This window comes from Microtus oregoni, unplaced genomic scaffold, assembly GCF_018167655.1.
Source record: "Microtus oregoni isolate MIOR12 unplaced genomic scaffold, Mior012 000015F_ref0000493, whole genome shotgun sequence".
Taxonomy (NCBI): Eukaryota; Metazoa; Chordata; class Mammalia; order Rodentia; family Cricetidae; genus Microtus; species Microtus oregoni.
In genome coordinates, this window is record NW_024543074.1 from 31,446,785 (window position 1) to 31,460,065 (window position 13,281).

General features: G+C 44.3%; 1 protein-coding gene across 1 annotated transcript; it reads right to left on the minus strand.

Annotated features, from left to right (window-relative positions):
* Positions 1-447: 447 nt before the first annotated feature.
* Positions 448-13,268, minus strand: LOC121457130 (protein SCO1 homolog, mitochondrial). Its single transcript, XM_041665818.1, has 6 exons — positions 13,017-13,268; positions 11,847-11,937; positions 8,941-9,138; positions 8,137-8,229; positions 6,663-6,778; positions 448-1,229 (listed from the first exon to the last, which is right to left on the minus strand). The coding sequence occupies exons 1-6, from the start codon at positions 13,245-13,247 to the stop codon at positions 1,098-1,100; spliced, it is 861 nt and encodes a 286-aa protein (XP_041521752.1). The 5' UTR covers positions 13,248-13,268; the 3' UTR covers positions 448-1,097.
* Positions 13,269-13,281: the final 13 nt, after the last annotated feature.

Genomic DNA, 13,281 nt, shown 5'->3' on the forward strand with positions numbered 1-13,281 from the left:
AACAAAGGCAAGATGCACCATTACTCAACTAGCATGGTCTTTCTTCTTTTCTTTTTCTGGAGACAAAGTTTCACTGGGTATCCCGGCTGGCCTCAAACTCATAGAGAACCACCTGCCTCTGCCTCAGCCCTGAGTGCTGGGATTAAAGGTGTTTGACACCATGCTCAGGCCAACAGCATTTTCTGGAATAGCTGCTGACAACCCTTGGTTATGCTGTTTCTCCATGAGGCACATGGTCTAGGTGTGGACTCGTATCATTAGCCTGTCAGTCGTCTGTCCCCAGGAAACCCAGGTGTCTGTATGTCACCCAGACAAGAGGTGAGCTCCAAGTCTGGGAGCCTGCATTTAACAAGCACTAACCTACCCACCCATTTCAGCCTGCAGCCTCTGCCCCAAACATGGGTGCACTAGGCACCCACTCTCCACAGAAGCCAAGTGACACGTTTCTAAGCTGCTAAATTGATTACATCTTTATTTTATATGCTGTATAATCTGGTATATGAAAAAAACTAGACCAGTCATAATTAATATCCTCATTTCCATTTGGTCTATCACTGAAAACCAGCCAAATCATTTAGTTTTTTAAATAACAAAAGCAAGAATTGAGCCAACGGTTACGTCCACACAGAAGTTTTCTCATTCAGTCGTCCAGGCAGCAGTGGCTGAGGGAACGAAATGCAAACCTGACAGCTACACTCCTCTCCAAGGAAGACCGAACTCTGCGCTCAAGTATAAAGATGACCTGAAGTCTATCTTGACTATCAACCATCGAGCACACAAGTTGAAAAACCAAGAGCACTGTGGAAATTATACGCTGCTGTAGAATCTGGCCCCACAATTTGTCCGAGCAAGGTCCCAGATGCTGTTGGGGTATCAGTGCTGCTGCAAGGGCCATTCCTACGGCCCTGGGAGGCCTGTTCTGCTTACCATGGCCCTTTGGACTTATGGTAGCTACGGGGCAGACTTCAGTTGGTGAGCCCAACGGTAACATCTTAAATAGAATGATGATCTCAGGATATGAAAGCCATGTTGTAGAGGCTCCTTTGGGAGACCAAGTCTTCAACAAGGCAGTCCTGTGTCTGGTGACTCCACTCTAGCTACCTCTTCTTGTGTGACCTCATGTGTGCAGCAATCGAACCAGCTATTTCTGCCGCCTTCTTGTTTTGGCCAAAGTAATCAAGAAACTCTCCATCTGGTCCCACCAAGTACATTATTATTGTATGATCAACCTGTAAAGAGGAGAGAAAGAGATATGTTACTGAAGAGAAAGAGGCTGCAGGGTAAGAGACATTAAGATCGGTGCTTAACTAACCATTGTAGCATCTGCTCAGAGAAGCACTGTCTACCAAATGAGCCTTTGCTGACTGCAACACACTCACAGCCAGGGACTACCTGAAACCTCATGTCCCAGAAATAAGCAATGGCCACTGTTGTGAGTCAGCTTAGGAATATTTTGGTACAATTTTTCATATACTCATCAGAACATTCTCTGAGAGAATTCACCTTCTATCAGCCTTCATAAATACCCTATGTAGTAAAACAGTGATGCTGTTTTGAAACACCTTCCACTTCTGAGGGTATCTCATCTAACCCCTTCTCCATTCATTCATGGAAGCCAGAGCAGGGCTCAGAACTACTCTGAGTAGTTCAGAACACAGTCTGGGTGTCCAACCTCATGTTTAAGAAGAACTGGCTCTCATTACTGCCTAATCTCCGCTTGCCATGGTTTATGGAGAAGCCAGAAAACCAACCACTAGCTGAAGCATGTAATTTGCAAATCCTAATAGTGATTTAGTCAAGATATTAGTGATTCAAACATAAACTGGAAGATGTTTTTCTCCCCTGGGAAATCTGCATTTGCTATTATGAGCTTGCAGCTGAAGCAGACTGCTTGGAAACCCCACAAATGCTGCTCTAGGAGCCTCTTCAATCCATCATCAATTCTCCTGATTATGCTCTTTAAATGCCTCAGTTCCAGTTCAAGTTGAGACTGGTCATTCCTTTTTACTATTCATTTTAAGAGTAGATATGGCATCCTAAGTCCTTGGAATTTGTTGCAGGCTTGTTCAGCAAGACAGGAAAAGACAGGAATGCCATCACACATACCAAATGGAAACTCCCCAGAATATACCCCAACCCACATTATCTGGCCATGAGGCTATTACCTTTTTATACACACACATTCATAAGGAGATAGCAAATGGAAAGAGCCACTTGTCTGCCATCAGGAAAGAATGCCACCAAGGGCTGAGACAGCTGGTGACTTCATGTGGAGAATTGACAGTAGGAGCCAGGCAAGGCCCGACAGAGGATTCAGTACTAAAACTCTGGCTGTCCCCTCAAGCCTTTCTCTGAAGCTTACACTCCTCTTTCCTTCACTGTTTCCTTTTTTAAGAGAATTTTTGAAAATTTCATACACACACACACACATACACACATATACATACTCCACATACTCTTTCCTTTTTCTCTATGCACTTTTCTCCTTAAAGAACAGAATTCAGTATGTTGGACTTCTTTTAGCAGTCTGTAGTACAGAAATACAAACCCAGCAATTTCCTATCCTTACTTCCTCAATGTGTGTGTGGTGCTTATGTACATGTAGGGTGAGTATGTACACCCACACAGATGCAGAGGCCAGGGGGCCATGTTGGGTGGCCTCTTTTGTCACTCTCAGTCTCATTCCCTTGGAATAAGGGCTCTCACTAAACCTGAAGCATCGAGCCACTACAATGTTACCGCCCCAATAGTGCTGGAGTTTCAGGAGGGCATGACCATGCCTGGTTTTAAATGTGGCTTCTGGGACTGTGATCTCATCCCATGCTTACACAATAGGCACTGTTACCCCCTGAGCTACCGCCCCACCCCTCGCTGTCATTTCAACAGCTATTTTAATATACATTTTTATCGCCTAAAAGAGTAGTGCATGCACACTAGTCTTCCATTCTGGATTCCCCATGTCCTCTGGCTCTTCCAGCAGGGAACCGCTGTCACTAGTTACTGCTATATTTGCAAAGAAATCCTCTCCATTTGCTATGTCCATACCCAGCACCACCACCACGGCCACACAACTGACATTTCTTGACAGCCTCCTGTCAGGCAACACAGAAACCACTCTTCTACATCAGGACAGATAAAGTAACTCTTCAAAAATAGTTGACTCGGGTTTCAGTCCTTGGTCTTTCCCAACAATGCTGTAAGATTCACCTGTGAGCTAATTTCCAAGTAGCACCCAAGTTGGTGAAAGCAGCTTTTACACCCTTCCGCACTGCCCTGAAGAGGGCCCACCAGATGCATCCTATCTACAGTGCACGGAAACACCTCTTGTTTGGAACTCACACCAACAACTCTAACAACAGGTGTTCAAACTTCCCAATCACAGCCAAACTAACAGGATTTTAAAAAGATGTACCACTAAACAATCCCACTTTTTTCTTATGAATTTGTCTTAGCTTAAATTTAAAAAGCCATTTGTACTTGTCCTGAACTATTTCTAACATTTATATACAATAATGTGGCATTATGTCTATAATAATTATGCATATAGTATTGTGCAAATTTGGCCTTGTGGTGAATCCTATCTGGCATGCTCAATTTATATCCACAGTCTACAGATTCTACTTCTCTCCCCACTGTCGGAAATCATGAAAATATCATCCTGTTACACCAAGGATAATCTTTAAGCGCTGCCCCCACTGGTCCTTAAACCCTAACATATTTCCATCTATCTACAGCCTTAAGACACGGAGTCACACTAAAGAAAAACTCTAAGAACCTTGGAAGTGTCTCCAGCTCCCCCTGTTGGCTGATTTAGCAAATAAATGCACAGCAATAAAGTCGCGGAGTTCAGTCAGACCAGCAGGCCAGTATGCAGTCTAGGATACACCCTAGAAGGTCAAGGAAGTCTCCATAAAAGCTATGTATGTGTACTTTATCCTTTAAGACAAAAATAACAACTATGCTTCAGATTACCTGAATCACAAGTACAGATTTCAAGGCCTAACATGTGCTTTATTGTGATGAACTCACTGGCTCCAGGCAGTGCATGGCTGCAGACCCACAGATAACAAGGAATGGCAATTTTTACTATGTAAAGGGCACCTGATGGAGGTAGACTATGCAATCAAGGGGAAAAAAAAATCAGAAAATTGTGAAGGGGTAGTTGACAGCATTGTGGGACCACACAGGCTAGCTGCCTAACCCCATTCCTGCAGATAAGAACAGCTTTGGCTTCAGTGAAATACTTGCCATTTAAATGGAATGTTTCACTTGCTTTTATTTTTGAGACAGGGTCTCACTTATGTGGCCCTAGTTGGCCTGAAACTTGCTATGTAGATCAGACTGACCTCAAACTCACCAGGTCTGGTTGAACTCAAATGCTACAAATAAAACCAGCCATTGTGTTTACTTGAAGTTTTTTAACTTCAGGTCTATAATAGAATTTAACAAAATTTGTTTATGGCTGGAAGATTAGCCCCTCTCAGGTGAACCAAACCAGTCACTCTGTGTGAAGGGGAAATTCTGACAAGTCCTTCACCCCTGAACAAACCAGTCACTCTAACTGTGTGACAGGGAAGTCTGACAAGTCCTTCACCCCTGAACAAACCAGTCACTCTGTGTGACAGGGAAGTCTGACAAGTCCTTCACCAGTCACAACTGTGTGAAGGGGAAGTCTGACAAGTCCTTCACCCCGTGGGGCTTCCTCTTTGACACTTGCACACTTTTCCACTTCTCACACTGCAGGGGCAGCAAGACAAGGCTGCAGAGGAGCCTGACTACGCTTTCTGCAAACGTAGGGCTTCAGGAAAAACTCACTTTTTTTCTTGTCCTTTCCCCTCACAAATCCCAAGTTTCTTCAATGCTATAAGACCTTAGGCTTGAAAAATATGGTGCCATGTTGGGCTTAACTGAGGCATTGTGGTCAAAAGTCTGTTTTATTTTGGCCATAGGCTATATGGGCACAAAAGATGCTACAGGCTCAAAAGGGCTAGAGAGGGGCTGAAGGGATGGCCGTGTGTGCCAGCGCTTACTGTGAAAGCAAGAAGAGCGAGAATCGCCTGCATCCAGGTAAAAGTCAACTATGGCCACAGACATCTGTATGTGCAGTGATGTGGGACTGATTTCTTATTAATAAAGAAACTGCCTAGACCCATTTGATAGGCCAACCCGTAGGTAGGCGGAGTAAACAGAACAGAATGCTGGGAGAAAGAAGCTGAGTCAAGGAGTCGCCATGATTCTCCCACTCCAGACAGACGCAGGTTAAGATCATTCCTGGTAAGCCAGCTCGTGGGCTACACAGATTAATAGAAATGGGTTAGATCGATATGTAAGAGCTAGCCAATAAGAAACTGAAACTAATGGGTCAGGCAGTGTTTAAAAGAATACAGTTTCCGTGTAATTATTTCGGGTAAAGCTAGCCGTGCAGGCGGCCAGGTGCCGGGGACGCAGCCTGCCGCTCCTATTACAACAGTGCAGTACAGGGGAGCAGAGACTGGCAGATTCTGGAAGCTTGTTTATCAGCATCATAGTCAGCATGTACACACACACACACACTTTCACACACATTCACGCGAGAAAAGGCACAAACTATAGTGGAGACCCTATGCATGTTGCTGTAGGGACAGCCTCAGGATACTGGTAAATCAGTGACTCAGGGTCAGCCTCCCTATCAGTTTTACACATAAAATGAAATTTATAATTAATCACTTTACTCAACTAACATTATAGAAAACCCAGAGACAAGTGGAAAAAAAATCAGTAACAATACTATAGCACCATGTCAACTCTGAATGCGCTGAGAAACAAGAACCTAATAGACAAGAAAAGTCAGTCCTTTGCACACCATTAAACAACCAATCGGAAATGGGCTCAGTCTCTCAAGACTTCCCAGACAACACTGATTAACAAGGAAACAGGTCCTTACTTAAAGAACCACAAAGGTAAACTGGGCAGATCCCATCTCTCATTATTAAACCCCAAGCTGAACTAATGTCACAGATATTAAAACTTGTAGATAGTCTGTTATTTGAAGACTCTTTATTTTTCCTCTTGCTTTTCAATGAAATAAAAGACTCCCTGGGGATTACACTGCTTCTAAAAAGGAGCACTTGCCTTCTACTTCATCAAGGACCCAGGGCGAACCAATGCAGATGCCGATGAACTAAAACTGAAGACCACTGATGCCACTGATGCTCTTCTGAATCCAACATGATGCCCGAGTATTTGCTTTTATAATTGTATGTAACTAGGGAAGTCAGACAAGCTATGGAATGAATATAAATTAAGCAATAAACATCCACCTTTCAAAAACGTGTGCTACTAGATTTTCAAATAATTTATGGTAGCCTCAGCTTCATTTTTAAGTGATTTTTGTTTTATGTATTTGAGTGTTTGCCTACATGTATGTATGTGTAATCATGTGTGTGCCTAATGCCTGTGGAGTCCAGACATTGGATCCCTTGGAACTGGACTGATAGTCAACTACAAGCCACAATGTGGGTACTGGGAACTGAAGCAGGCTCTTTGGAAGTGCTCTTAATCACTGAGCCATCTCTTCTGCCCTGCAGGTTTTCCTTTATCTCAGAAGCCAGTCAACATGTAAAGTGTGTGAGAACCTGGGACCTGAGGGCAGGCAAGGAGCTGAAAGCTGAGCATTTACTTACTATGTAGTCCTCATCTTCATCCTTAGGGCCAGGGCTGTAATAGACCCTGTATGCTCTAGCCACTCCATCAATCTCTTCTTTTGTACCAGTCAAACCAACCAATTTGGGAGAAAATTCTAGATATAAAAATAAGAAAGACAGTGAAAATGAAAGACAAGAAATATAACCATCTTTATTTAAAATAAAGATACATAAATAAAAACCCTAATGAATAAAAACATTGTAAAGCAGCTTTGGTGCCACTTTGTTCCTCAGTCACCAAACATTTCTACATAATTTAAAGAAAAACAGACCCAGAGAAGAAATGAAAATTCTCCCATGATAGATGTTGGATCTTCAGTGACTACAATAAAGATCTAGAGGAAACATATTCTAGTTACTTAGACTATGTTTTAAGTTAATTTAGTTACAAACACTTGTAAGTGAGGATTCCTGAAGTACTTCAGGCTTTTCACTGCATCAGATGGAAAGATACTTAGTTCAAGAGGCTGGTAAGATGGCTCAGTGGGTGTGAGAGGCTTGTGTAGTGGTCTGAAAGATTTTGGTCCCCAAGAGAGTGGCACTATTAGGTGTGGCCTTGATGGAGCAGTATGATCTTATTGGAGAAAGTATGTCACTATGGGAGGTGGGCTTTGAGGTCTCACATACGTTCATGATAGCACCCAGTGTCTCCTGCTGCAGCACCCCGCCTGTCTGCATGTTGTCCTGTCACATCACGATGACAATGGATTATATCTCTGAAAATGTAAGCCACCCAAATTAAGCGTTTTCCTTTATAAGAGTTGCTGTGGTCATGGTGTCTTCACAGCAATAGGAGACAGCTGGGGAGGACTCAGTCTGAAATGGGATGTCTTCATCAACCCCACTCCCCTCAAGGCTCAGGATCCACATGGAAGAGATGGAAAGACTGTAGGAGGCAGAAGGGATGGAGGACTCCAAGGAAATAGGCCTGATGCACATATGAACTCAGACACTGTGACAGCATGCACAAGTCCTGCACATGCTCAAACTGGACAAAATGTGAGCTGAGAAGGGAAAGTGGACACAAGTTCTACCCCCAGTCAAGAAGCTACCTGCAACTGATGATGGTTGGGAAAAGGAAACTCAGGGTTCTCCAGTGAGGTGTTAATGGGACTATCAACTGCTCTAGGACAGGCCCCATGCTCAGGAGTAGTTGGTGCCCAACACAAAAAGGACTCCATGATCCTTTTGTGAGCTTTTGTCTCATTTTATGAGCACTTTTTGTCTTCTTGGTTTTTTGCCTGTTGGATGGGTGGGAAAACCTGAGAGTAGTTGAGTGGAAAACATGATCAAAACAAACTGTATGAAAAAAACCTTTTTTGTTGTTTTTGGAGAATTTTGAGACAGGCTATCCCTATGTAGCTAAAATGGTTGCTAACACTACCTGTCTATTTAGATGGTTTGCTACTGCAAACTATTAAATAAGTCTGTGTAAATGATCAGCAAAACACACCTTTCACATAAGCTGAGATGGCTTCTTTTGTGTCCCTTTCTGGGTCAATGGTGATGAAAAGTGGAGTTAAATTCGGCAGGGACGGAATACTGTCTGAAAGAAAGTTTCAATTAGTCCAATAGTCACCATAAGGGAAAGAGGGAGGGAGGGAGGGAGGGAGGGAGGGAGGGAGGGGGGGAAGGGAGGGAGGGAGGGAGGGAGAGAGAGAGAGAGACCTAGCAACACTAGAGACAGTGGTGCAGCAGCAAAATGTAAGGGGAGCATGGGACAGATTAGACTATCTGGAGTGGAGGAGGAGGAGTTTCTGTCTGTGATGGAGCCAGCCAGCCGTTCCACCAAACACCTCTACTGATACATAACTGCTGCTACCCCAGATTACATCTTAGCCATCTCACTTCCTAATGCAATCCAATCCCTGCAGTTTTTCCTACCGTAGCTCAGGGACAAGGTTATCAATAAAGACTGAATACACCAAAACAATTTAAAGAGGTATGCTTCCTTCTAATTGCTTTTAATTGACACAAATAAAACATAACCTGCCACTCCAGATTTCCTAATCTAATAACTATCAATGTCACTGGGGAAGCACAATGAGAATGCTTCAGTAAAAGGAGATAGAGGCACAACGACATTTTGAAGTGACCCAACACTAGGCACCCAAACAAGCCTCCTCAGGTAGAGTAGGGTCCTGGAATCACACCATCTAGCTGAACATGGACCAAACAGTTACAATACCCTGTCTGACACCCTCCAGGAGGTGAGAAACAGCACCGTTCAATAGTGCGGTTAGGGCTGTGCTCTTACCTATTTCATCTACAACTTGAATCATTTTTTCTAGTTCTTCTGGACAGATATCAGGGCAATGAGTGAAGCCAAAATAAATCAATACCCACTGGCCCAGGTAGTCCTTGTCAGTCTTGGGCTCGCCATCATGAGTTACGAGGGAAAACGGTCCCCCTAGTAAAGGCTTTCCAATGCTGCGATGCCGCTGCTTCTCCAGCTCTTAAAGAGATACACCAAACAAGTCACTGTAACCAGAGTCACAGAAACATCTGACAGAGTTAGCATAATACTAGTAACAGTATGTGGGTGGAGTGGGAAGTAGAAAATAAATATATCAGCTTTCAAGACACTAACAAAAATACTGTCAGAAAAACAAGCATAAAATAAGAAAAGTAAATGCTGTAACACACGGTAAGCACTGAAATGAGTGGTAAAAAGTGTTCTCCTAGAACAACCCAGCACTAAGCTGTTCAGCGTGGGGGTGAGGGCTGGGTGTTAGAGGCAGCCTCAACGGAAAGGGAATGTTGATGGGACCTTAGTTTTATATAGAAAATTAAATAACAAAGCAAATAAACAGGAATAAGTGTTACTAATGGAAAGCCGGAACAATGGGCGGGAAAAAACTGGAATGATCTCTGTAGTATTAAGACAATCAGACGTACTGGTATAACTTGATGGTTTCCATATACAGGAATTCTCCAACGAAAAGAAAAAGTTGTTTTTGTTGTTGAGAAATGCTGAAATAAGCTGAAACAAATAAAGTTCAAGGAGAGCAGGTGGCAGAAGGAAAAGCCAAGGATGACTGAAAACAGGTCCTGTGTGAACAGCAAGCTCTTGTTTCCGGTTTCATTTCTGACACTGTGATAAAATAGTCTGTTAAAAACAAACTCAGGGCCGGGAGGTGCTGGTGCCTGCCTTTAATCCCAGCACTCAGAGGCACAGGGTCTCTGTGAGATGGAGGCCATCCTCGTCTATAAGAGCGAGTTCCAGAATAGTCAGGGCTACACAGTGGGACCCTGACTCAAAAACAAAAATACAAAGCAAAACAAAAGAAACTCGGATGAGAAAGGGTTTATCTAACAATTCCTGGTAATAACCCATGTGTGGGGAAGTCCGAGTGGGAGGCCCGCGCAGCAGCTAGTCATACCACATCCACAGTCTAGAGGAGAGGGAGAGAAACTATGCACGCATAGTTTAGCTAGCTTTCTCTATTCTTACAAAGTACAGGGCCCCAAACCAGGAAATGGGGCTGCCTGCCACTTTCAGGCTGGGTTTCCCAAAGTCAATTAGGGCAATCAGGAAAATTCCCAAGGTGATGTATGTTCACAGGCCAACTGCTAAAATTCTAACGCCTGTGCATTCTCACTCCCATATTCTAACATTTCTCTGTATTAACAGCATCAAGAAACTCTAAATAACTCATTTAAACAATGTTTATCCAAATTTTTAAACCAAATCTTAAAGTCTTAGAATATCCAGTAAAATATAAAGTTTATTTTCTTTTAATCCTGTCAACATTTCGAGACGGCATTTCCTAGTAGTTCCTGGCTTTCCCTCCATCACAGGCAGCCTGTTCCTGTCCACTGCTGCCGCCCTGGTCTGCAGTACCGTACTGGTCTGCAGTACCGTACTGGTCTGCAGTACCGTACTGGTCTGCAGTACCTACTCTCCATGCCTGACCTCTAGGAAGTCTTCTCAGATCCCAATGTCAAAGGCCCTCACATACCCTGCCCTGCCCTCCAGCCTGGAAGAACGCCATCCAGTGAAAGCTTTGGTTTCTGGGTCTGTCTCCTTGTCAACTGCATTCCAACCGCTGGGCATCTCAGTCATCTTTGTACCCACTCTCGGGACTTCCAACTGCCCACATCCAACCTATTTACAGTTGTATTTTCAACGATAAAGCAGCGTCATTTTGGATTCCATCCTTGAAAAGTTAAAGACAACGACGGAAAAATATGCAAAACTAATTAAATGCCGCAGTCCGGTTAATTAATTCTATCAACTTTAATTTCCTAGTTGTCCACGACCATATAAAATGTCAACAATGGGAGAGGGTGGATGAAAGGTATTTGGAGACTTTTCTTTGCCATCTTCACAACATTCTAAATTAGTAAATCTAAAATCATTTTTAAATTAAAAAAAATTAAAAACAGGGCAGGGCAACAGCTCAGTAGATAAAAGTGTTTGATATAAAAACCTGACGGTGCACCCACACACTGAGACAATGGGGATGTTCTATTGGGAACTCACCAAGGCCAGCTGGCCTGGGTCTGAAAAAGCCTGGGATAAAACCGGACTTGCTGAACATAGCGGACAATGAGGACTACTGAGAACGCAAGAACAATGGCAATGGGTTTTTGATCCTACTGCACGTACTGGCTTTGTGGGAGCCTAGGCAGTTTGGATGCTCACCTTACTAGACCTGTATGGAGGTGGGTGGTCCTTGGACTCCCCACAGGGCAGGGAACCCTGATTGCTCTTTGGGCTGACGAGGGAGGGGGACTTGACTGGGGGAGGGGGAGGGAAATGGGAGGCGGTGGCGGGGAAGAGACAGAAATCTTAAATAAATAAATAAATAAATACCCTGACTTCAGGAACCCACCATGAAGTAAAGAAGACACTAGCCAGGCAGTGGTGATGCATGCCTTTAATCCCGGCACTCAGGAGGCAGAGACAAGCAGATTTCTGAGTTTGAGGTCGGCCTGGTCTACAGAACTAATTCCAGGACAGCTAGGGCTGTTATACAGAGAAACCTTGTCTTGGAAAGAAAAAAAGAATACACTAGAACCAACTCCCAAAAGCTGTCTTCTGGCTTCTGCCATGGCATGCTTGCACCTGAACTCATATACACACAAGTATAAATAAACAAAATAAAAAGTTCAAAGACGAAACAAAAAAACCAATGGTCCAAAAGAATGACTACTTACGTTCGATCTTTTCTTTCTTGAAGTACTTCATTCCAGCCAATAAAGATCCTCCAATGGCAAAAGTCAACGCTAAAGACTTCCAAGAAACGGGCTACTGGGGCAGAGAGTTCAACCAAATAAACAAGTAAGATGCAAACCTTTAACCATGCTTTACCTATTACAAAGTTTTCAGAGCACGCATATGCACACAAACCATTATCACACACGTTGAATGTGTTAGGCTAATTTGGGATACATCCTGAAAATTTCTGTGAATACAGTTATATCTACTACAAAAGCACTCGTTTCCAGTTAGTTACCCAAGCTAATTTAAAAACAAAGTAAGGGTTGAAGATGGAGCTCAATTAACTGGCCGGAGTGCTCGTTTGGCAAGTACCAAAGCCCTGGGTTCCATGCCAGGCACTGCATAAAACCGGGTGTGGTGATGCACACCTGTAATCTTAGCACGCTGGGAGGGGAAGGCAGGAGGATCAAGCTCAAAGGCATTCTTGGCGAAATAGCAAGTTCTACGCGCCAACTTGAGATACGAAAGACCTGGTCTCAACAAACAGCGCAGAGCCCGTAACTGATTACTACTGGCTCAAGCTGCTACTGTACTCTTTAAAACCTAAAATGTTTGCCACCTGTGCCTAAGATTTGCCCCGCTCCCCAAGTCCACATTTCTTACTAGCACGAGCAAGGCAGAGGCTCTGAATTTGAGATACAACGAGAACGAGAGGAAGATAAAAAGGAACAGAAGAGGAAAAAAGAAAGAAGAGGAATACCCAAACGCAACAGAGGCCCACATTTTTGCTTCAATTTCAACTTACACAATGAAGCATTGAAGGGGGAATTCAATTCAGTGAGATTATAAAAGTGCTCTGAATTTTGAATCATGACAAAGTTGAGATCCTTAAAACCTAGAATTGATTTTTTTTTTCCTGAAGCAAAATTCCGGGCTGTGATGGCGCGGAGGGTGAGTAAATTTCTCAAGTTCTTTCGAGGCAGGGACTACGGGCTGACTAGCAACCAGTTCTGCCAAGGCTAGGACTACCGGCGGACCAGGAAGCAAAGTGACTCCATGGCCCTTTCAGGGCACGCCAGGGAGTTCTGAGGTTGTGACCCAGCCGGATGCAGAGATACCGGGCTGCAGAGAGCGGTGAGTCCGAAAGGCTCCACGTAAACACTCACCCCGGGCTTCATGCGGCGTGACCCGGCTTGGCCGCCCTTGGTCTCTGGCCCTTTGGCCCCCGGCGGTGGCGGCGCGGCGCTGAAAGCCCGGATCCCCAGGCAGCAGCGCGCCTCTCGGGGCCACGGACTTCCCACCGGACCCCAAAGCCCATGGCCGTGAGGGAACAGACGCCAGAGCTGGCGACACTGCGGTCGCATCCCCATACAGCTAGCCCGCACCAACGCCGCCATGAGTTTAGGAGACCACGCCTTCTTTGGGCCTCCC

Coding starts and splice junctions, on each gene's coding strand:
- LOC121457130 (XM_041665818.1), bottom strand. CDS start 13,247: ATGGCGGCGTTGGTGCGGGCTAGCTGTATGGGGATGCGACCGCAGTGT. Junction 11,938..13,016: donor CACGCCGCATGAAGCCCGGG/GTGAGTGTTTAC, acceptor CTGCCCCAGTAG/CCCGTTTCTTGGAAGTCTTT. Junction 1,230..6,662: donor ATGAAGATGAGGACTACATA/GTAAGTAAATGC, acceptor TCCTCTTTACAG/GTTGATCATACAATAATAAT.